At 37.0% G+C, this 22,989-nt stretch overlaps 2 protein-coding genes across 5 annotated transcripts in view; one reads left to right on the top strand and one right to left on the bottom strand.

The window, feature by feature from the left end:
- Positions 1–12,950, top strand: part of LOC108274564 (transient receptor potential cation channel subfamily M member 1) — an 18,066-nt gene extending 5,116 nt beyond the window's left edge. For 2 of the 3 annotated variants that reach the window (XM_053685618.1, XM_053685619.1), the window contains 19 exons: positions 1,178–1,250; positions 1,354–1,454; positions 1,556–1,720; positions 1,877–2,011; positions 2,191–2,241; positions 3,193–3,333; positions 3,413–3,442; positions 3,535–3,824; positions 4,620–4,848; positions 5,011–5,139; positions 6,075–6,206; positions 6,343–6,471; positions 7,511–7,762; positions 7,941–8,133; positions 9,232–9,252; positions 9,351–9,495; positions 9,615–9,817; positions 10,163–10,295; positions 10,463–12,950. In XM_053685618.1, the coding sequence (XP_053541593.1) occupies positions 1,178–1,250; positions 1,354–1,454; positions 1,556–1,720; positions 1,877–2,011; positions 2,191–2,241; positions 3,193–3,333; positions 3,413–3,442; positions 3,535–3,824; positions 4,620–4,848; positions 5,011–5,139; positions 6,075–6,206; positions 6,343–6,471; positions 7,511–7,762; positions 7,941–8,133; positions 9,232–9,252; positions 9,351–9,495; positions 9,615–9,817; positions 10,163–10,295; positions 10,463–11,657 (3,747 nt within the window). In that variant the 3' untranslated portion in view covers positions 11,658–12,950. Of the gene's footprint in view, positions 1–1,177; positions 1,251–1,353; positions 1,455–1,555; positions 1,721–1,876; positions 2,012–2,190; positions 2,242–3,192; positions 3,334–3,412; positions 3,443–3,534; positions 3,825–4,619; positions 4,849–5,010; positions 5,140–6,074; positions 6,207–6,342; positions 6,472–7,510; positions 7,763–7,940; positions 8,134–9,231; positions 9,496–9,614; positions 9,818–10,162; positions 10,296–10,462 lie in introns of those variants that run through there. The other variant, XM_053685620.1, reaches the window with a different exon arrangement.
- rab8b (RAB8B, member RAS oncogene family) lies at positions 12,388–22,989 on the bottom strand. 2 transcript variants are annotated; one of them, XM_017485701.3, is made up of 8 exons: positions 22,886–22,989; positions 21,428–21,706; positions 19,059–19,119; positions 15,883–15,943; positions 15,707–15,784; positions 15,277–15,366; positions 14,499–14,615; positions 12,388–14,380 (listed from the first exon to the last, which is right to left on the bottom strand). In XM_017485701.3, the coding sequence occupies exons 2-8, from the start codon at positions 21,549–21,551 to the stop codon at positions 14,288–14,290; spliced, it is 624 nt and encodes a 207-aa protein (XP_017341190.1). In that variant the 5' UTR covers positions 21,552–21,706; positions 22,886–22,989; the 3' UTR covers positions 12,388–14,287. The 2 variants fall into 2 exon arrangements, with proteins under 2 accessions (XP_017341190.1, XP_053541596.1); XM_053685621.1 differs by lacking the exon at positions 22,886–22,989 and having other exon boundaries at positions 21,428–21,735.

The raw sequence follows: 22,989 nt of genomic DNA, 5'->3' as shown, positions 1-22,989 counted from the left end.
GTGTGTATTTTGATGAGAGTAGAGGATTTTTTCTTGAAACCCTTCCAAACAACTTGTGGTGATATCAGTGACTTCATATTGTAGTTATGGAGACTTACTAACTTCTGCAATTCTCCAGCTGTGATCCTTGGAGATTTTTCACAGTGCGTTGAAACAATATAGACACACATCCAATTCCAGGTTGATTCATAACATTTCCAGTTGACTGGAACTTCTTAATTATTGCCTTGATGGTGGAAATGGGCATTTTCTGCTATTTTCTTATAGCTGCTTCCCATTTTGTAAAGCTCAAAAACCTTTTGCCACACAACTATATTCCTTGGTCTTACCCATTGTTATGAATGACTAAGGGAATTTGGCCCATGTGTTACCTCATATTTATACCCCTGTGAAACAGGAAGTCATGGTTGAAAAATTTCCTGTTCCTAGTCCTTCAGGTGTATTATAATATGAATTCATAGGGGTGCCAATAATTGTTGCACACCTATATTTTACAAAGATGTTTTTTTGGAAAACCTGTGTTATATTTGCAATTGTTTGATATATATAGCAGCAGATATTTCTGTCAATTTTTTTGAACAAAATTTAAAAGGTTAAACAATATAGACAATTTTTCACAGCCTTCTTTGTTCATATTTAAAAAGGGTTTAATGGAGGGCACTGTATGTAAACATTTTAGTCCCATTCCCATTACATCAATTACCAATTACACACAAATCTGAATAATATATGCAAATATTTTCTTCTAATAAATTAATTAAGATGTAGATAAGACATACTAGGTACTTGCTTAACAATATATGTTATAATCATTTTAGTACATATAAAAAAAAAAAGACCTGAATTATTATTAAGATGAGGGTTAACAGTGCACACTAGAACTCTGGACTCTTTGGCACCATGTCACATATTCATACCAGCTTAATCACACTTAACATTTCTGCTCATGTGACTACATCTCCAAGGCAGTGGTATTTGATACAAGCCTTCTCAAACAAGGAAAGCTCTATTTTGCCATTAAGTAAGAGAATTAGCCAGGATTCTTGCTTTGTTACGTGTCATTAAATAGCTATATTGGGCTAAGCTGTATGTGAGAGAAATATATTTACATTCATAAAAACGCCTCTACATGATCTATTGCATTTTAAATCAATTTTAATCAATACTCCTACTACAGATAACAGTCTTTCGACTGGGTTCAGAAGGACAGCAGGACATTGAGATGGCCATTTTAACGGCTTTACTGAAAGGTACTCTCCAGATTTCAGACAAAACAGCTTCCAAATTCATCTTATAATTAGATAACATGGGTCAATCCTAAATCGCCTATGTCTGTGTTCTCTGCCCTCTTAGGTACAAATGCCTCAGCCTCAGATCAATTGAGCTTGGCTCTTGCCTGGAATCGGGTGGATATAGCACGCAACCAAATCTTTGTTTATGGACACAACCTGCCAGTTAGCCACATTTTTAACTCACCATTCGGATATGTTGAAAAATAAATACATTTATTGTGCTCCAAAATCAGTGGTCTTTAAACACTTGTTTGGTTTTATAGCCTGCAAGTGCAGTAGCTAGTGCCACATCCATCGTGAAAGCCAAGAGCTCCCCTGCAGCCTCACAGGGCATGGCTAAGTGCAGAGGCAAGTGGGGCAAAGGGGGGAAGGCCAAGGCAGATGTTCAAGAGGAAATGGATCCTAGGAAGCTAGAATTACTCAACTGGGTATACATAATGGATCATTCTATACTGAACAATACCATCTCATTATGTTTTTATGATAAATCAAGAGACTCAGAATTGTACAATAGCAGCTAATAATAATAAATATTTAGACAGCCATGCTTTAACATGTGACATGTTTACTGGTGCTCTCTGCAGGTGAGCTCACTGGAGCAGGCAATGATGGATGCACTGGTGCTGGACCGAGTAGATTTCGTTAAGCTGTTGATTGAAAATGGGGTCAACATTCACCATTTCCTCACCATCCCACGGCTAGAGGAGTTATATAACACGGTAAGCGCCACTGAAAAAGCTGCACAAGAATCTATGAAATGGACATTTTTAATCCTCAGAAAAAATATTCACCCGCCCTGATGCCACATGTGCTTATTTATTCACCATTTTCTTCATTTTTTTTGCAAGTCTTTGCATACAACTTCTTAGTTGTTATGTTAAATAATTTTTATGTTTAGAAACTGGGACCTGTCAACACATTGAATGCTGTAGTCCGAGATGTTAAAAAAGTAAGTTATGGATTTTGGTCTCACAGATAATAAGACCTGTTCATTTAAAGACGAAAAAAGAGGATGCATTCCTAGAGGCTATTTTGAAAATTTGTACATACTGGAAAGAGTAAAAATTAGTGGCAGTCCTTTCTATTTACAGTTGTGCCCAAAAGTTTGCATACCCCTTGCAGAATTTGCTAAATCTTAATACTCTTAACAAAATAAGAGGATCATAAAAATCCCATGTTGTTTTTTTATTTAGTACTGTCCTGAATAAGCTATTTCACATAACAGATGTTTACATTTAGTCCACAAGACAAGATAATAGATGAATTTATAAATATTACCCCGTTCAAAAGTTTACATACCCTTGATTCTTAATACTGTGTGTTGTTACCTGGATGATCCACGACTGTGTTTATGTTTTGTGATAGTTGTTTATGAGTGCCTTGTTTGTCCTGAGCAGTTAAACGGCCCACTGTTCTTCAGAAAAATCCTCCAGGTCCAGCACATTATTTGCTTTTTCCAGCATATTCTGCATATTTGACCCCTTTCCAACAGTGGCTATATGATGTTGAGATCCATATTTTCACACTGAGGACAACTGAGGGACTCATACACAACTATTACATAAGGTGCAAACATTCACTGATGCTCACGAAGGCAACACAACACATTAAGAACCACTGGGATGTAAACCTTTGAACAGGATGAACGGACTAAATTGTTATTATTTTGTCTTCTGGGAGACATGTAACTATCTTATTTAGCGTCTGAAGGGCAGTACTAAACGAAAAAAAAAAGATTTTTAAACGAAATAATTTTGAGTTACAAGGCTATCATACCCCTAACTAGGGAACTGTATGCCAAAGTCATCACTCTTTCCTTTTCTAAAGTTCCTGTTTTGGTTGTTTGGTCTCTAATCACCATGTATGTCAATTTAATCACACCAGACCTTTGATATTTTAGGGTAACCTTCCACCAGACTATCAAATTACACTAATTGACATTGGCCTGGTGATGGAGTACCTTATGGGCGGGGCCTATCGCTGTAACTACACAAGAAAAAGTTTCCGCTCTCTCTACAACAACCTTTATGGTCTTAAAAGGGTAAGTGGGAGCAGCCGGTGTTTATATGTATAGTCTCAACACACAAGAATCTAACATGTCTTCATTATTATATTTGCAGCCAAAGGCTCTAAAACTTCTTGGGATGGAGGTATGATTAATATTTAGTTGTTTGCTGTACATGTTCCTCTTCTGTACTGAATGTGCAACAGTTTATCATCAATTTATCAATGAAATTTCTAGGATGATGAACCAAATCTGAAAGGAAAGAAGAAAAAGAAGAAGAAAGAGGAGGAAGTGGACATTGATGTGGACGACCCTGAAGTCAGTCGTTTCCAATACCCATTCCACGAGCTGATAGTTTGGGCCGTGCTGACGAGAAGGCAGAAGATGGCTCTGTTCCTGTGGCAGAGGGGAGAGGAGGCCATGGCTAAGGCCTTGGTGGCCTGTAAGCTTTATAAAGCCATGGCCCATGAATCCTCTGTCAGTGAGTTGGTGGATGACATATTTCAAGATCTAGATAACAACTCCAAGTGAGTATAATGCATGTGGTAAAAAGACCTGGAGTAAGCTGACACAGTCACTGATCTTATTTTTTATTAAGAAAATAACCAAAATGTAGAGTGGGTAGTGTTGCTATCTCAGAACTCCAGGGAGCTTGGGTTGATCCTGAACTGTGCATTTGACATGTTGTCTGAGTGTCTATGTAGATTTCCTCTGGCTCCCACCTCCCAAAAACATGGCGGTAGTCGGATTGACTGCTCTAAATTGCCTAGTAAATGCATGGTGCCCTACTAAGGACTGGCATCCAAACCAGAGTGTATTCCCACCTTACTCCGAGTGATCCTGATCAGGATAAATTGATTACTGAAGATGAAATAATGATTGAAAAATAACCAAACTAGAAAAAGAAACTTTCTTGGGCTATTTCAGAAAAAAAAAAGTGTTTTGGGTCAAACATTTGATTTCTGGTCTAATGGACAGATTATGACATTATTAGGCATAATGTTCATAACGTTTTCTCTTATATTAACACTTTTATTTTTAAAAAATCCTACTAAAACATGGGGTCATGAAGTAATTGAACTGTGTTTACGCTTTTGGTTTTGCAAGATTATACTTAAAACTGGGTGTAGTTTGGTGTCCTATGGAAGCCTTGTTTTACTGAAGGAGCACATATAAATGTTGTTGAGCAATAAACAAGTGTTGTGGAACAATAAAACTGAAGAAGATGTAGGTTTGTTTTTGTTTGCTTACTTTAAAAAGATTTCATCATACAATCATGCTGTCAGTTAAACATCATATTCAGCATCATATTTCACTTTCAGGGAGTTTGGAACTTTGGCCTATGAGCTTCTGGATCAGGCATACAAACATGATGAACAGGTAGCCATGAAGCTGCTGACCTATGAGCTTAAGAACTGGAGTAACTCCACCTGTCTGAAACTAGCTGTGGCTGCCAAGCACAGAGACTTCATTGCCCACACATGCAGCCAGATGCTCCTTACTGACATGTGGATGGGTTGCCTGAGGGTTGGAAAAAACCCTGGCCTCAAGGTGATTATTTATATAATGGCATAATGTTTGTTGGAATCATATTTCACTTCCTTGGTTTCCCCCTCCCTTAAATATTTTATGTGGAAGACCATATATCATTATACAATAATTTAGATACTAGGCAGTTGTTTGTTTCTGATTCTCAAAACTGCATCTCTCCAGGTGATTGCCGGCATCATCCTTCCTCCTTCAATCCTTCTCCTGGGTTTCCGTGTGGGTGATGACACCTACCAAGGCTCTGATGACAGCAAATGTGCCAAGGACAAGGACGATGACAACAAATCCAGCAGGGTAACTACAGCACTTTTCCTGTCTAAACCACCTTAATTAGTAATGTCTATGTGCTGTTGGTGTGCAATGCAATGCAGTGTGTAATGCAATGCAGTATTTATATTCAGATATAAACTTGAAGTGGGGATGACCTAAACAAGAAGTTTGTTTTATTAAGTAGGAACCCTGCCACTGTGTCCCCAGAAACACTGTAAAAAAAAAAACTGGAGAGAAAACCCAGAAGTAGAAATGTTAGCATGGTCTGTGAATTCTGGCTCTGACAGTTCCTCAACCTCAGCTACATCACTCCAATTCCTCATTGATATATTATGGGACTGTTTTTTAATCCTACTCAGATAGTTTTTATTTCTGTTTGTACATGAATATGATATTTTGTACTGAATTTAGTTGTTTCCCAAAATATAAACAAATTATTAGATTTGAATCACTAATTTGAATCACAGCAACCCTAACCAGGCAGTTACTAAGGAGGAATGATTGTTTGCTGTAAATGCATCAGATGAGCATGCTCTTTCTTTGTTCTGTAAGCTTCATCTCTGACCACGCTCTTGCACCTACATAAAAGTTAAAACCTCCCACTTGCTCATTTTTTGTTGCATCCCACAGGTGCCCAGTCCTAATGCACGTCTTCCTTTCAAGCTTTCTAAAAATTATTTGCGTGTATATCTGTTTAGACAGATTATCTGTTTATTCTGAATCGTGTATTCATATTCAGTTACATCGCAAAGTTGCAAGTGCTTGTTTGATAGGCAGAATATCAACTTAAATACTATTTAATACTATTTTGTTGTTCACTTCATAAATGAATAAACATTCCACAGAGAATTTCTCAATACTTAGCACAAAATGTTAACACACATCATGATATTTCTGCATTATCACTTCAAATTCTAAATATTGTAATCTTCCCAACAACATGACCAATGTTCTTCTAGGATGCCACTACAGAGGCACATTCAAAGAAAGGTGATGAAGAAGATGGCAGTAAGAAGCTGAGACATGTACCCATTGGAAGGAAGATATATGAATTCTACAATGCTCCATTCACTAAGTTTTGGTTTAATACGGTAAGCATTAAACAACTGCCATTTATTAGCATATCAAGTATTGTCATTTCGTAGCAATAATAATTTCATATTAATATAATGTTACTGATGTTGCATTATTTTGTATCTCTGATATTGTCTGATATGTTTGGGACAGATATCATACCTTGGCTATCTTATGCTGTACAATTACATTGTCCTGGTGAAGATGGAACGTTGGCCATCAGTGCAAGAGTGGTTGGTCATTTCCTACATACTGACACTTGGCCTAGAGAAAGTAAGACAGGTGAGGTTTAAATTTTCTTTAGCACAACAATTGCAGTGTAGTTCCCTTAGCGAAATGTCTCATGAATTTCATATATAATTTACACATTTCTAGAACCTTTACACTATGGCTTCATACATTTTTCACATGTAATGGACTTTTCAAAGGTATTCCATGTGTTTTTATTTTCATATGATAATTTTTTTCACATGATTCATTCATTTTCATCTGTAATTTTCTCATGTGTTTATTTTCACATGTAGGGCCTGTAGTTTCATTTTTCACATAATCACGTTCTTTACGATGTCACATGATATCATGATGATGTCACATGTTTAATTGCATGTGCAATTTCAGGGAATAACATGGAGAAATGCATCTTTGCATATTTTTCGGGTGATCACAAATGCAGAAGAAAGGCTCCTTTAGAAAGTTCCCAGAATCCATGAGTATAAGAGCCCTTGAGGAACTATTTTTCAAGGGTGTAGTTGTAAAGCACTAAATATAACATGAAAAAAAATCATATGAAATACGAATAAAACACTGATCATATAGATACGCCTCTATAAGGAGGAATGGATGAGAGGGTTAGTGCTACTATTTATAGGGTGTCCTTTTGATTATGCACTTTACTTATATATTTAGGTGACAGGGACAATGATAAAGTATTATGTGTGCCAGAATCAGATTAGGGCTGAATTTCATCTGTTGGCTCTGGACAGATTTGTACAACAAGCAAATCCATTAAATGTCATGGTGAACTAGAAATGTCACAGTGACACGGGGGGGTCGAATCTGGTCCAATGATTGGTGTTAAAATAACCCTCATATAAACTGGGTTTTGAAGCAGTTTGGGCCTGCATATTTTTGTTGACTGTTTTAAATGAGAAAGCTCTTCCAAGCTCTGAAAATCTATGCTGTGTAGGACACTCCACTTTTATTTTGCAGTCTGAGCAACGTACTGCCATCTGTCTCATGTTAAAATGGATATGTTGTGTAAGAGTTTAAAAATGATGTAAATAGAGGAAATATAAAATAGAAATGTTTTTGTTTGTGTTAGATTCTGATGTCAGAACCTGGTAAACTCAAGCAGAAGATTAACGTGTGGTTGGAAGAGTACTGGAACATCACAGACCTGGTGGCCATCTCTATATTCCTGCTGGGTCTCCTCCTCAGACTACAGCCTGAACCTTACATGGGCTACGGCCGGGTAATATACTGTGTGGACATCATCTTCTGGTACATCCGTGTTTTGGATATTTTTGGGGTCAACAAGTACCTCGGACCTTATGTCATGATGATCGGCAAGATGGTAAGTAACAGTAGATCTGGTTTTATAGATATCCTCAACAAGTTGTTACAGACTGAATTTAGTTTTGAAAATGTTTGAAACTTTAGACCATTTAAGAAGCTTTATGTTTAGGTTTTTTTTTTAAAAAAAAAAATCTTGAATGTTGTGACATTATTGTTGTGGGTTTTATTTTTTTTAGATGATCGACATGTTGTACTTTGTGGTGATCATGTTGGTGGTCCTCATGAGCTTTGGGGTAGCACGGCAAGCCATCCTCCACCCAGATGAAGAGCCCACCTGGCGATTAGCCCGAAATATTTTCTACATGCCCTACTGGATGATCTATGGAGAAGTGTTTGCGGACTCAATAGACCGTAAGACTAGAATTGATAGTAAGATTCTTTTTCATGCCTCCAGGGTAGATATTCAGTCTTATCTGTGCTTTCCTCTTTATTACTAAGTTGGAGTATTGTAGTGTCACATTTGCACATACAGTAGTCCTTACTAATTGATTTAATGTTGTTCTGTTTAAATTGTAGATAAAATCTGGACAGGTTTGTTTTTTAAGTTTTTAAGAACGTTTTAGTACTTTGGGTTTGTGGTGTAAATACAGGGTGTCTCAAAAGTGTCCATTCATAGGGGACTATGTTTGCCAGCACCACATTGGTTGTGTCTTGTTGAGTGGATGTTCGTGGATGTCCACTTCTTGGTTGGTCTGCAACACTTCCAGTCTTTTTGGATTTGTTAATAACTTTGGCAACAGTGTCGTGTGTGATGTGCTTGCCATGTTTCCTGTTAAAGTCCATTGCAACCTTGTGACAGCTTCCTGATCCAGCCATGAAAATGATTTCTATACGTTCTTCTTTTGTCAAAGGCATTCTTAAAGGCTATCTGAAATATATATATATATATATATATATATATATATATATATATATATATATATATATATATACACACACACACACACACACACACACATGTATACATACATATATATGAGAAATGTTTTGGAAGACATTTTGCTAAAAAGTGTTAAATGGAGACTTTTACGACACCCTGTAATGTTCTACTATGATCTAGATGTTATTATAAGCTACAAATATGAAATTTATAGCATTTTGCAGATGCCTTTATACAGAGAAACTTACATATATCTCGTGAACTGAGCAGTTTAGGTTTAAGGGCTAAAGATAAGAATAAGAATGAGGATAAGTTTGGGATTATTCAGCATCTTAAACAATGCAACAGTATAGATGCAGAAGCATTGGAAGATACATACACACACACATATACATATACATATACATTATATATATATATATATATACACATACAGAGAGAGAGAGAGAGAGAGAGAGAGAGAGAGAGAAAGAACTCATGCTATTATCTTCAGTTAGTTTTCTTAATTTTTATGTAATTGAAAGTAAATGTTTGCTTGCTTTTCCCCCTCTATCTCCATGAATTTTCATCTCTGGAATGCTCTGCAGTTTATGCCATGGAAATCAACCGTATGTAAATTTTATATTCCACCATTTTTAATACTGTTTCAAAATGGAAATGAAGTTAGCACTGCTATTCTGGACTGAGATTTGAGGTCTTCCCTCAGCCCCCTGTGGAGATAACAAGTATGATGAGGATGGAAAGAAACTCCCCCCCTGTATTCCTGGTGCCTGGCTCACTCCAGCTATCATGGCCTGTTATTTGCTAGTGGCTAACATCCTTCTTGTCAACTTGCTTATTGCTGTCTTCAAGTAAGTGTACAAATCAATGTAGATAATATATTTCTCAATGTGACAAAGCAAATATGACTAAATGGATTTTAACTTATAACACAATTAGAAATGATCCTTCATGTTTGTATCCCAAACAGTAACACCTTCTTTGAGGTGAAGTCCATCTCAAACCAGGTGTGGAAGTTCCAGCGGTATCAGCTGATCATGACTTTCCATGATAGGCCAGTGCTTCCTCCTCCTCTCATCATCTTCAGCCACATTTACATCATCATCAGACAAATCTGCTGCTGCTGTTGCAAGAAAAAAGAGGGAGAGCTGGACGAGAAGGACAAAGGACTGAGTGAGTTCAGTTGAACAAATGATGTCACATTTTTATGACTAGAATAAAATAAGCTAATTGTAAGACTTCTGTGCTTTCAGAGTCAGTCATTGCTGGTGCAATAAAGTCAATGAACATCATTTTTCAATGAATAAGACTGTTACAGAGCACACTACCATATTCATTAACTATATTTCAGGCTCCTAGAACTGCTGAAGAATACTAATTCGAATTGATTGTTATACATTTATAAAGGACACTTGTCTAATATTTGCATTGATTTATGGATAAACTATCGATCATACAAAATTACGTTTTCAAGTACCTGTCTGACTGACTAATCACAATATCTCCTTTCCCTCTAAGAGCTTATCCTGAATTCTGAGGAGCTGAGGTGCCTGTATGAATTTGAGGAGCAGTGTGTGGAAGAGTACTTCAGAGAGAAAGAAGATGAGCAGCAGTCCTCAAATAATGAAAGAATAAGGGTGACATCTGAAAGGTAATGAAAAACAAATGCTGTGCATTTTAATCATCCAGGTTAATTAACTGTCTAAAATCTGAGAGGCTTTATCAGATGTAACAAATATAAAGGTTTAAATGATAGTTACATGGCATTGAAATGGCAATGAATCACAATACTTTTTAAACAATTTTATTTCATGACAGGGTGGAAAACATGTCCATGCACCTGGAGGAGGTCAATGAGAGAGAGAACAATATGAAAGCTTCTTTGCAGACGGTGGATCTGAGGCTGGCCCAGCTGGAGGACATCTATTCTCGCATGATGAAGGCTTTGGAGAAACTGGCAGGAATTGACCACAGTGAACTGAAGAGGACACACTCACGGACATCCACTGTTAGTGGTTTCTCATCTCTTCTCCGCACTGGCAGCATTAACAGCAATGATGGATACAACCCTTATTGCTTCTATATGGATGACTGTCCAGCTTCTGATGAGAAGAATTGGGCCAAGTCAAGTCAACTAATAGTGGCAAATGTAAAGAAGCCACCGAACACCACAACTCTCAATCCAAATGATTATGGACTGAATTTGGAGGTGGGTGTTCCAGTAGTAAGGGTCAGTTCAAATTCATGTGAGAACACCTGGATCCCACCTTGTGAGAAGACAGCTGAATCTATAGATCAGGTTGAAGAGGCCAAAACAGCATTTGAAGCTTCACCATCTTTAGTCCAAAGGTCTAGAAGCACCAGCTTGTTCAGTGCAACTGCCAGAGAAGATTTAATACATAGAGCCAAAGAGCCTAATTCTCTTCAAGAAGGGATTGTCAGATCTGCAACTATGAGGCGGTGGAGTGCTGGCTCTGAGTATAAAGTGCAGCCTAATCTTACTGGCCAGCCACCTCTAGACATCCACATTATCAAACTGACAGAGAAAAAAGAAGCAAATAAATCTGAGCGTCATCTGAGACCACAAATTCCAAACATTCTCAGCACAGAGATAAGAACTCAAGAAGAAGAAAAAGAAGGCCAGAGAGGAAGGAGTGATATTACACAAGTGGACAGAAAAGAGAATGGCTCAGAGGAAAGTCTAAATATGAAGGGTAATACAGAAGTAAGAGAAAGAGACCCAACAGAGACAGACGAAATATGGAGAAACGCAGTTGAAGATAGAAGGATGAACGTGCATGGAGATATTCCTGACTCTTTTCATCTTCTGGTACCTGAAGAGAGAATGTTTCCACCAGGAAGATCCAAGAGCTGGAACACAAAATGTCGCAAAACCTTGAGGGCAAGTGCAGACAAGCCTCGAGGCTCCAGCAGTGAGAGTAGCCTTGCATGTGGAAGTTCCCTTGAGAGGTCTGGGGAAAAATTTGGGAAAGTGTCAGGGAAGGAGGAATGAAAGTAAAAGATAGATCTGAGGTCAGCAGATGAGACTGCTAATTAGCAGCAACGATGATAAGAGATTGATCTTTGTGAACAATTAAAATGTAAATTCATTATCGTCAGTATCCTACTCAGAGTTATCCTGGGAAACTGAGTTCAAGGTAGGAATACACCCTGGATGAGATGGCATCAAGAACTTTGTGTAACAATAAAACAGCTGCAGTTTCATATCTACTTCCTAGGTAAGAGATATTTGGTGTTTTGTAGATGTAAGTGTGTGATTATGTGATTAATAAATTCCACTGTACAGTTCTGTATAGTGTATGTATACTACATAATGTTATAACAATTAGGCTTTATATATTACAAGTAAAAACAATTTATACTCGCCTTAAATATTATTTTAATATGTTGTTTAACAACCACAGATTTGTTAACAGACATTCATATTATTCAGTGCAATAAATATTTGATAATGTTAATATTAATGTTGTTATTATGGAAAACTGTTCTTATTGTCCCTTTACATTTAAAGTTATGGAACTACATGATTCATGTATATTTGTGCAAAATTTCAGAACATTCAAAGTTTTAATACTCATCTTCCTGAACATGGTGTGGTGGACAAAAGAGCTTTTGTACAGCTGATCTCAAAAAGTATGACAGCGCTCTCTAGTGTCGAGTACGTGTATTACAGGAACATAGTTCTAGTTGCATGTTAGATCAGGGAACAAAAAGCACACATGCACCATAATGCAATGCAAATTTACTTTGGTTATGCGTGGTACAAAAAGTTTCATACTGACTAAAAATCACACTAGAAATTAGAGGATACACTCTCTTTTTTTAAACAATCATTTGCCTACCGGATGAACAGCCTGTTTAAGAAACATTTCCTTTCTGAACTGATAGATGGTAGTACATTGTGAACAATCACAAAAACCGATTTAGAAGACAGCTGCAAATATGTATGGCCTATGATGAGACTGATTACAATGGTCCCATCTGAACACCAATACTGGAATAATTATGCTACATTTGCTTGTATTTGATGGTAAGCGCTAAAGCAGAGTCGCTACTGCAGTTTCTGAGAGAGTAAAACACTGACTGATTTACAGACATTTTCAAGGCCTCAATTCTTGAGCTGGAAAGAGGAAACAAAAATCTTAGCAAGAACTTTTTATTGCTGACTCAATCGGTCAGACTATTCTGGAAACTTTCCATCTTCTGAAACATTAGTGCAACTGAAACACTTCAATTCTATTTGCAGACATTCACCCTCAAATTTCAACTACATTAAGAGCAGTGGCACCAGTGAAATAAATGCTACTTATGCCATGTAACTGGGTACAGAACACATAGATACTGACATGAATTCACCCAAACACAAATAGACACACAGCACACACTGCAACACATAACTGTCTATTTGATAATTGTACTTTCCTTCAAAGAGCTACTAGTAATAGAGATCACAGGTTATGGCATATGTAAACCAAAAGTACTTTGGGCTTTTAACAAACAGCAATAAGAATAGATGGTATGTTGTTAATATACATAGCAGCAAGAATGCCAACATGTAAAATTAATAGCACATTATACATACAACAATAAAAGCATGCATTAGTGGCTGTCCTATACATTCATATACAGATATTTTAAATAATTCCTCAGAGGTCAATATCAAACATGCAAACCTTCGCCAAATCAGTCACACAAGCTATTTTTTTTTAAAGATGAATTAATTAACCAGAGATACATTTAAATAATGCCACCCTTCCTACCATGTAGGACCAAAGTGCAGCACAGTTTAGTAATTTCACCCCTTTCACACACTGACTAAACCTGTCCATTGACTGATAAGTTCAATTAGGTGTCTTTCAACAAGAAAATCAGCTAGCTGTGTTGGACTTTCAAATAGACATTACCACAGCTAGGACCCCTGGCCTAACGTGTGCTATATACGTCATGTCTCGGATTTGATTTGCTGCTGCTGCTTTACAGACACATGGACAGACTGTACACGTGTACCTTTACCCATCATGCTCTTCAGCTGTCATGTTCTATATTTGAGTCTCCACACTCTGGGGTGTGCAGGATCTCTGTCAGTGCTATACATGGTTATGTGCCTGTGAGACAAACCCAGAGACATTTTCCATTATATATAAAATCTGTTCCAATTCCAAATCCATTTAAATCTTTAAAATGTGCCCTTTAAATTATACACAATTTAGTTATACTATAGATTTTAGAGATAATCATCTGCTCATAAATGTAATGTGTAATGGCAGTATAACACTGTTATGTTATGCTTATAAAAGCTTTATAAAATATGAATAAAAGCTCTATAAAAAGAATCATTCAAGCTTTGATATTACAAAAAAAGACAGTCAAACCCAAACATGTGCTGTGATTATCACAAAAAGGCCAAAAGAAATAACAAGACATTTCACAAACTAGGTACTTCGAACCCCTCCAGTATCCTTTTTGCCAACTCAATGGTTGGTCTATATGAACAGGAATCTCCTTGTTCATTAAGAACTTGAGTGCACACTTCTCAGTAGAGGCTCACATGACCTTCCATACCAGCTGATTCTGCAGCTAGAGAGATTAAGTCCATAGATGCATTCCACTCACAGGAGTCCATTATATGAGTGTGCATCTGAATAAGCTGTGCTTCTTGGAACGTTTCTCTGTGATCTTAATTGGTGCTCCACCATCTGTATTGCTGCCATCATTCTAGTAAAAGACATGAAGAGAAGGGATCACTCTATAAGAATGACAATGCTAATAAGTCAGTAATGTACTGTAGTTTTATGCTCAAAGTTACAGCTGTGTAGTTCATGGCATGGCTCACCATTTTTCTGTTGAGTCTGGCCATAATGTCTCTCGCTAGAGTGAAAAACGCCTCTTCCACATTGATGCTAGTTTTTGCACTGGTTTCTAAAAACTTGATTCCATAATCTATTGCCAACTAGAAGACAACATAAACAACAATACAATGTTGTAAGCATGGAAAGCATAGCACATAAGAAATAAGAGCATTTACCCATTTGTGAAAAAAAAGATTAAAGCACACAAGAAAACCGTAAATTGTGATTTTGTGATATTAATATTAAGGAAAAGATATCATTATCAGAGCCAAATTTCTGCCTGAAATACTGGATCACTATCAGATTAGATCAGGCAAAACTACTTTTTTAGGCAAAGCAGTTACAGGATTGCTGAAAATGAACTTTAACCCCTATTATGATCTTTTTTTGTCTTTGGGAAACAAATGAAAGGAGTGTTATTGCCACTTTGCAGCTGTGATGGCTTATTTTTACTTGCCATTTTTAGTCAGTGTTGGGCTTGCTAATGGCTTCAAGTAGTGAAGCAGATTTTTACTCAGAATGATAGTATGTGGTTTAAGACATAGCCTTGTTGGCTGTGCTGTATCCTGAAATATTCAAATAAATCTCTTGAGTAATATAGATAGTCTCAGAGCTCTGATATTGATATCATATCAAAAATGGAAAAATTGCTGTAAATGAAAAATCAGTGCATAATAAGACGCTCCATCCACGTTATCTAGTCATTATAGCCTTTTTCAGTGAACAAGAATAAAATGTAATAACAAGCATGAAAAGCTGTACCTTCTCCCCTCTCTCCTTAGAGACCTGTCTCTTGTCGTTCATGTCACATTTATTTCCAAGGATCATCCGCTCTACATCTGATGATGCATGCTAGAGAGAGCATTAAGTGTGTAGCACAACAAATTCAACTCACAGATCATGAAAATACTGAGACAATATTGTCCTGTTCATAACTTGATTGTAGTCATTAATGTAAAAAATATCAGATAATATATATATATATATATATATATATATATATATATATATATATATATATATATATATATATATATATATATATATACACACACATACATATACATATATACACACATACATATACATATATACACACACACACACACACACACACACATATACATAGACATACATACACATACATCTTGTTGCAACCTTGCTTTATGTCATGGGGGCTCCCAAAACTCACCTCCTCAATATTGCGAATCCAGTTCTTGATGTTTTCAAAGGACTTTTCACTAGTGATATCATATACTAACATAATGCCCTGGCAGAGAGACAGAGACAAAAAATAGGACAGATTTACACTTCATATTTACATATCTGTATTTTAACGGTGTGATGGGAATGAAAGTATGGACTCACCATTGCTCCTCTGTAATATGCCGTAGTGATGGTCCTAAATCTCTCCTGTCCTGCTGTGTCCCTATAACCAGAACACAGTGCATACATTTCAAATCAGTACATCATGGACCAGACATTTTTTTGAGAGAGGCCCACCCTTCCCAATCCTACTGTTTCCAATATACACATCCTGTAAACAGATCAGACACACTATTCACTGCACTATTGTGTGCATATCCTTCACATTAGTCAGTGAAGATCTGGGCCAGGCTTATAAGCACTGTGACCCCCAACAGGAAGACCAGCCTGTTTCCTGACATCATTTCTCTGGCAGGCTGCTGACACCATTATGAAATTTTGGTTGATGACTTCTTGTCATGTATATACAGTCATTCTGATTAATGAATGAAGTGTTTTTTGTTGTTGACTTTATGGTAGATTTATGATATAAGCTACCTGTAGTGTTACATGACAAGTTGCATTCTGTTGTCTTATTAATTAAGAGGCTGGTGAGGGAAAGGCTGTCTTTAGCTGTTCAAATGTAAGTGGTAACAGGTGCTAAGTTGATTTGTAACTATGTAAAAGTAACCATAAAAATTATATAAACTATAATAACTATATTATCATGTATTAATAAATGAATAAAGGTTGAAAATCATTGTAGTATAAGAGGAATAACATACTTTGGGCCATGCTGTTATAGGTAGATTTTCCTGTTACAGCATGGCCTGTCATATCTTTATTCCTTACATAAAATGCATGTCCTGAAGTGTTTTATCCCTCTTATACCATTCTTATTAATTAAAGAATGACACCTCATACTTGGTTTTTATTCAATTATAGTTATGTTTAATGTTGTGGAACATCTGCAAGACAAGGTAGTTCCTCTTATCACCTACATTACAGCAGCTATAAACACTCGCCTTTTTTCTCTTGAGGTTAATACGACAAAAATGCAGCTTGTCAAAAAAGCACAAAGTCCTCTGTGGTGAAGACACTCCTGTATTAGCTGGACCTCTGACTGTTACAAAGTGATCACACTGAAGACTCCTAAAAATACTAACTAAACTTCACCTTACAAAAAACATCACCATATCAACAATTACCCACGTTTTTAATCTGGTTATGTGGAGTGTCTGCTATATTTGTTCCTGTGCAGGTTGTTATGTTGACATTGCATAGTAGAATAAGCCTTGCAGCTGGAACTACAGTCAAAGCTGCTATTATAGAAAATTAAATCAACACCTTATGACCAATCAGAATCTATTCACCAACACTGTGGTAGAAACAGACAGTTTGCCATCAAAATTATTCCACCCCCACTGCAAATCAGGTTTACTGTCAAAATCTACAGACTTTCAGCTGTTTGCAATAAACAAATCAAACAAAAACAATTGAAATACTTAAACAAATGCTTCAATTGGTTCCCCCAAATTCAACTGAAAATGCAATTTACAATGACTTCTCCAGTTTCAAAATTATTCAACCCCCTGAATAGAATCCCTCACAACAGCACAAATATACAAAACAGGTGTTGTCTGAAGCACACATGATGCAACTAATCAAGGGCTTCATTAGTCGCACCAGGTGTGCTTGAGCTGGAACACATGAAATACCTGAACTGGCTAGGGGCAGAAAATGAATTAAATACCTGGACGGGGCAGAAAAAGGAAGCTATCAATGGCTGCAACCAGATTTCTGAGAAGGCAAGTTGTGAAAAACCCTCGAGTGACTGCAAAAGACCTGCATCAACACCTGGGGGCAACAGGCACTGAGGTTTCAGTGAGCACAGTAAGGCTCATACTAAATGCAGAAGGTTTCCATGCCAGAACTCCAAGATGTACACCACTACTGACCCAAAAGCACAAGAAAAGTCGCCTCAAAATCATATAAATAAGCCATAGAAGTTTTGTGATTCTGTTCTGTGGAGTGATGAAACAAAACTGGAACTTTTTGGCACGATGGATCAACAGTATGTCTTGAGGAACAATAATGAAGAAAGAACACTGTCCACAGTCAAGCATGGTGGTGGCTCGGTGTTGCCCTGGGGCTGCTTTGCATCCTCCGGCACTGGAAACCTGCAGCATGTGGAAGGCAATATGGATTCATTGAAGTATCAGGAAATCCTAGGAGAAAACATCATGCCGTCTCTGAGGAAGCTGAAGCTAGGGCGTCATTTCACCTTCCAACTGGACAATGATCCCAAGCACACCTCAAATTCCACCAATGCTTGGTTGCAGAAGAAGTCCTAGAAGATTCTACAGGGCCATCACAGTCACCTGACTTGAACCCCATAGAAAATCTCTGGTGGGATTCAAAGAAGGCGGTTGCAGCACACAAACCCAAGAATATTACTGAACTGGAGGCCACTGCTCATGAGGAATGGACTAAGATTCCACAGGAACGCTTCCAGAAGCTATGTATCTTGTTTGCAGGTGGTCATAACAGCAAAAGGGTGCTCTACTAAATAAGTACTAAACATGGTTGAATAATTTTGAGACTGGAGAAGTCATTATAAATTGCATTATCAGTTGAATTTGGGGAAACCACTTGAAGCATTTGTAATGTTGAACTATTTCAATTGCTTTTGTTTTATTTGTTCATTGCAAACAGCTGAACATCTGTTTTTTTTTTTTTTTTTTTACAATAAACCTGATTTGCAATGGGGTTGAATAATTTTGATTGCAAGTGTATGACCCCCAGGAACTACTGGGAAGTATTCTTTAAAGCCATTACCAATCACTAGAGAGTCTGGTAATTTTCATCACTAAATGTGGTCAACAACTTCTTTCACTTACCAGTGTTTAAAGACTTAATTAAGAACTTTTACAGACATAATGATGTGGAGGTTGTTATTTCAGTAACCTTGATTTGTTCCAAAAAGCCCTTTGAGTTCAAAAATTTTCAAAACTGCCGTATGGATGTGTGCATCAACCTTCATGATTCTGAAGCTTGTGGTCAGCTCAGTGTACAAAGGGCATTAGAAGCAGTGTAGGCAGAACTTGTTGTATATGAAGACTCATATTTTACATGAAGACTATTGTCTACAATAAGCTCATATGGACATACACTTGGACCAGGTGTGTTGGGCTGATTTGCAGACTGCAATGTAACAAAATGTCTTCAAGATGCAGTTCAAAGTAACAAACAAAAAATCAGCTAATAAAAAGTGTACTTGTGAAAGCCTCAGTGCTTACCATATCTGGAGTTTGATTTTCTTTCCATTTAACTCTATAGTCCTGATTTTGAAGTCAATTCCTAAAATGAGAATAAAAGAAATACTTATACACTGCATGGTAAAAACACTAAATGGAGTTTTCATGATTGACATACAATAAATTTTCTGTGTCCAACTATGTTTGCTTTTATAGTCATACTGAAAAATTAATGTGTGACCTTAACAAAGTCAAATGTAAAGCTCTCTGAAGATAAGCCAAACTGAAACGTACGGATGGATACACAAGGAAGCTTCATGTTTTGTCTTATCTGCATGATGAACATCCGCAACAATGCAATGTTGGCTCAGAACAACTGAAAAGAAACTCTATTTTCCACTTTGTCAATTTTTTTCAAGTTGAACAACAAAAAAAAAAAACCCATACAAATATACAAACATATAAACAGATACTTTCTGTATATGAAACAGCTCACATTTTCAGCGTGGTAAAAAAAAAAAAGAAAAAAAGCTGCTTTCCATAAACAGTTAAGTCAAGAGGCAACGCCATTTCCTGAGGTGCACGCATGTACTATAACACCCTATTTAATGACTCATTCGATGAGTGGGAAAGTCCAGGCTGTTCAGATGTGAGTCTATGATCAAATCAGAATCTCCAACTATGATGATTTTCTTACCAAACAACTCATAGAAACTTTCTGTTGTAGGAGTAGAGAAGGTGGTTACCAGACCCTGTTTTAAACCACAGTTTCCTGAAAACATCAGACATGAACCCCGACCATGTCTTAATCCCTTATAGCTCTCTGCTAAATCGAGCTTTATCACAGGCAACAGACTTAATATAGCCCACTGAAAAAGTCACTCATATAACTGTCAGGAAAATTCAATATAATTCATGTATTTATTTATTTTACAATAAAAAGATTTGAAAAGACAGTTCACATAACAGTGCAACAGCCAAAGACTGTTTTAGGTGATACAATGAACAAACAGTCTGTAAAATTTTTTTTTTTAAATGATAAGTTGATTGAGAACAAAACTCTGACAAAAGAGACACCCAGAGGAAGTAGCTTGCTAGGTAATGCTCTATCTGGCTTTCCTTTTACCGGAAAACAGCGGGCATGCAGATGAGTAGTGCTGTGTGTTTATTATTATGAGAAGTCTAAAGCGACTAACTGGATAAACTAGCTGACAGAAATGAAGAAGTGTACATTTGCTGGTTACATTTATGCATCTGACTGTTGGAAAATCGTACTGCATTTAGATAATAATTTCAGACATATATGAACATAAATATGCTACAATCGGATTTTAAATAACCTGTACAAGATAAGCAAAGTCTAAACAGACCAAGCGAGTCAGAGGAAGCACTGGTGGATATCTCCTGTGCTCTGGAGGGATTTAGCAGGGAAGCCTGCAGTGTGGCCAAAGCTGGGGTCAACCACCTCCTGGCACATGGAAGTAGCTGCCCATCACGCCTCTGCCTACTGCATTGTCTGTACAATGAAGGCGTGAACAAGCTGAATGTCACAAGGCCCAGAGGTGGCTTTAACAGTGTGGTCTGTGTTCCAGGACAGGCCTGATTCTGTGGGACAGAAGGCCTTTCCCAGCACAACAGGCCTTGGAATGACCAATGCATTACCATGAAATGTGCAGTCTATTGTTGTTAACTCTGACCTATGAGCATAATATATGGTATTGTGCATACATTCTTAAAACAAAAAAACATATTTAATCTTAAAATAAAACCTGTATAAAAACATGTCTTTTAGGTTTGAATACTCAGTTTCTGCTCTGTCTGGATGCTGATCAGGGCTGTAGCTGCACTGAAATATTACTATCATTCTCAATTGCTCTACTTGATACCCAGTAATTATTTCAAGCGTATGTTGATCTCACACTGAATTAAAACAAATAGGCTGGCAGGTAAATAACATAACCAGCATCTTACTTCTCATTTATAAAACATGCCACATAACTGCTGTCAAAAAGAAAGAAATAGGTCTCCTTTTAAGGAGGTTTCATCGTTTGCACAAGTGCATCATTTGGATTCTTTCAATGAATTTCCATAGTTTACATTCCTTGCTCAAGATGTTTCAGAAGATGCCAGCATGTCTGCTTTTCCAAAATAATAATAATAAAATAAAATAAAAAATAGACGAATCTAGAGGCCTTTCTAACATAGAATAAACCAGCTTCCTGTTTACCCTGATTAACAATAACGGTTTCCTCATAAGCTCAAATGAGCTGCAGATAAGAATAAACATTATAATACCAAAAAAAAAAACAACCCCTTGTTCATATGTTGGATTTAATAAAGAAACGCCCTAAGTGAGAAGCTAAACGAGCCCCATAGTGCACCTCCCAGCCGTTACGAGCCGGTGAACTGACCGATTGTAGAGATGAAGGTGGTGTTGAACGCGTCCTCGCTGAAGCGGAACAGAAGACACGTCTTTCCAACTCCGCTGTCTCCTATGAGCAAGAGCTTGAAGAGGTAATCGTAGGTTTTAGCCATTTGCTACGCCGGAGCTCCTATTGTGAATGTCTGATCGCTGTGTGCGTCTTGGCCATACCACTGACACTAATTCATACAGGACAGGATGAGGGGGCGGGGCTTCGCTATCTGACGTCAATGGCCTTCTATGGCGCGCGGATAGTCGCAGTAGAAAACTAAAGGAAAAAAAGTCGCTGTAGAAATGTTAGACTCTCATTCTACACAATAATCTTTTTTTTTTTTTTTTTTTTGAATATTATGGACCCAGCAAACAAAGAACATTTCCCTAACATTAGCATTTGGTTCCCCTTTCGTTAATTTTTGGGAACTATTTCATAAGGTTTCAAGAATATAAAATCAGCAGGGAATTTTAAAACATTCAATCGTGGTTGTATTGCAAATAAACAAGGGATTTCTGCCAAAGATTCAGATACTATTTTTATTTTTATTCAGATAACTACAAGCTAACCTTAGGGGGAACATTTTAGTAATGTTCTTTCATCTTCTCATAAAACTGTTGTTTTTGTGAACAAAAGCTAATGTTCTAGGAATGTTAATATATGCATAAATATGCAACACAAACGTTACAGGAACATTATATTTACGCAAAGAACACTTTCCTGGAAAAACAAAAGAAAGAAAAAAAAGCTCCTTGTGATCTTTCTGGAAGCGAAAACAAATGTCAGAATGTTATGGGAACCAAAAGCTTTTAACTGGGAAGATCTTATAAAACAAATGTGCCATGTTAATTACATGGGCCTATGTAATATTGCTTTTATACAACAGATCTATAAACAAGAATTTATCGATCAAGTAACTGACATTTTAGACAAGATATTGCCAAATATTTTAGTTTAATTTTGCTCTGTCTGTGAAAATAATTCCAACAGAAGCCACTTAAACAAATTGTCCAGTTCTTGTATCTGCTGAGTGTTTTGTGATACTGTGATACAGTAATAAAGTGAAAATATCTCAGTGCTGTTATACTAAATATGAGCACTCTTGGAACTTAGGGTTGCACGATATACCGGTGCTACGTAGTATTATACTAAAGCTTCAAAATATAGCCGATGCCACTGTAATTTTTAAACGGTAGTATCATCAATATGGTAGTACCATAAGTAGCGTTGTATGTGTGGCAGTTGATACTATTTTCGCTAAAAGTAATCCAACTGCTTTTGCAGAATGCATAAAGGTTAGTGACATTTCATGTCGGCTCGTTTTAAGTATTAAACCTTGGTTAAACAGTACTTTAACAATACACGAATAAATTGTTAAGAAAACAGTTATCACAGCGTTTGAAACTTTTTTTGTGATCATGCATTAACCGGCCAAGCTAAAGGTAACGAATTTACCTCAGCCTGCTAACCCCGTCCACATTACATTACAAATCCAGTTCACTTTCCTGATGTGCATTTTGCAGTTGCTTTACTCTGGTGGTCCAGATTTTCGTGTTTAT

Source organism: Ictalurus punctatus, chromosome 14 (assembly GCF_001660625.3).
Source record: "Ictalurus punctatus breed USDA103 chromosome 14, Coco_2.0, whole genome shotgun sequence".
Lineage (NCBI taxonomy): Eukaryota > Metazoa > Chordata > Actinopteri > Siluriformes > Ictaluridae > Ictalurus > Ictalurus punctatus.
The sequence above is the reverse complement of the archived record's forward strand: the minus strand, read 5'-3'. Positions and strand labels throughout refer to the sequence as shown.

What these genes read in the sequence shown, in the direction of transcription:
- rab8b (XM_017485701.3), bottom strand. Translation starts at nt 21,551, where the DNA reads ATGGCTAAAACCTACGATTACCTCTTCAAGCTCTTGCTCATAGGAGAC. An exon ending in GGATTCGCAATATTGAGGAG is followed by an intron (nt 15,367 to 15,706) that starts GTGAGTTTTGGG and finishes TGCTCTCTCTAG; the next exon opens with CATGCATCATCAGATGTAGA. An exon ending in CTAAGGAGAGAGGGGAGAAG is followed by an intron (nt 14,616 to 15,276) that starts GTACAGCTTTTC and finishes GTTGTCTTCTAG; the next exon opens with TTGGCAATAGATTATGGAAT.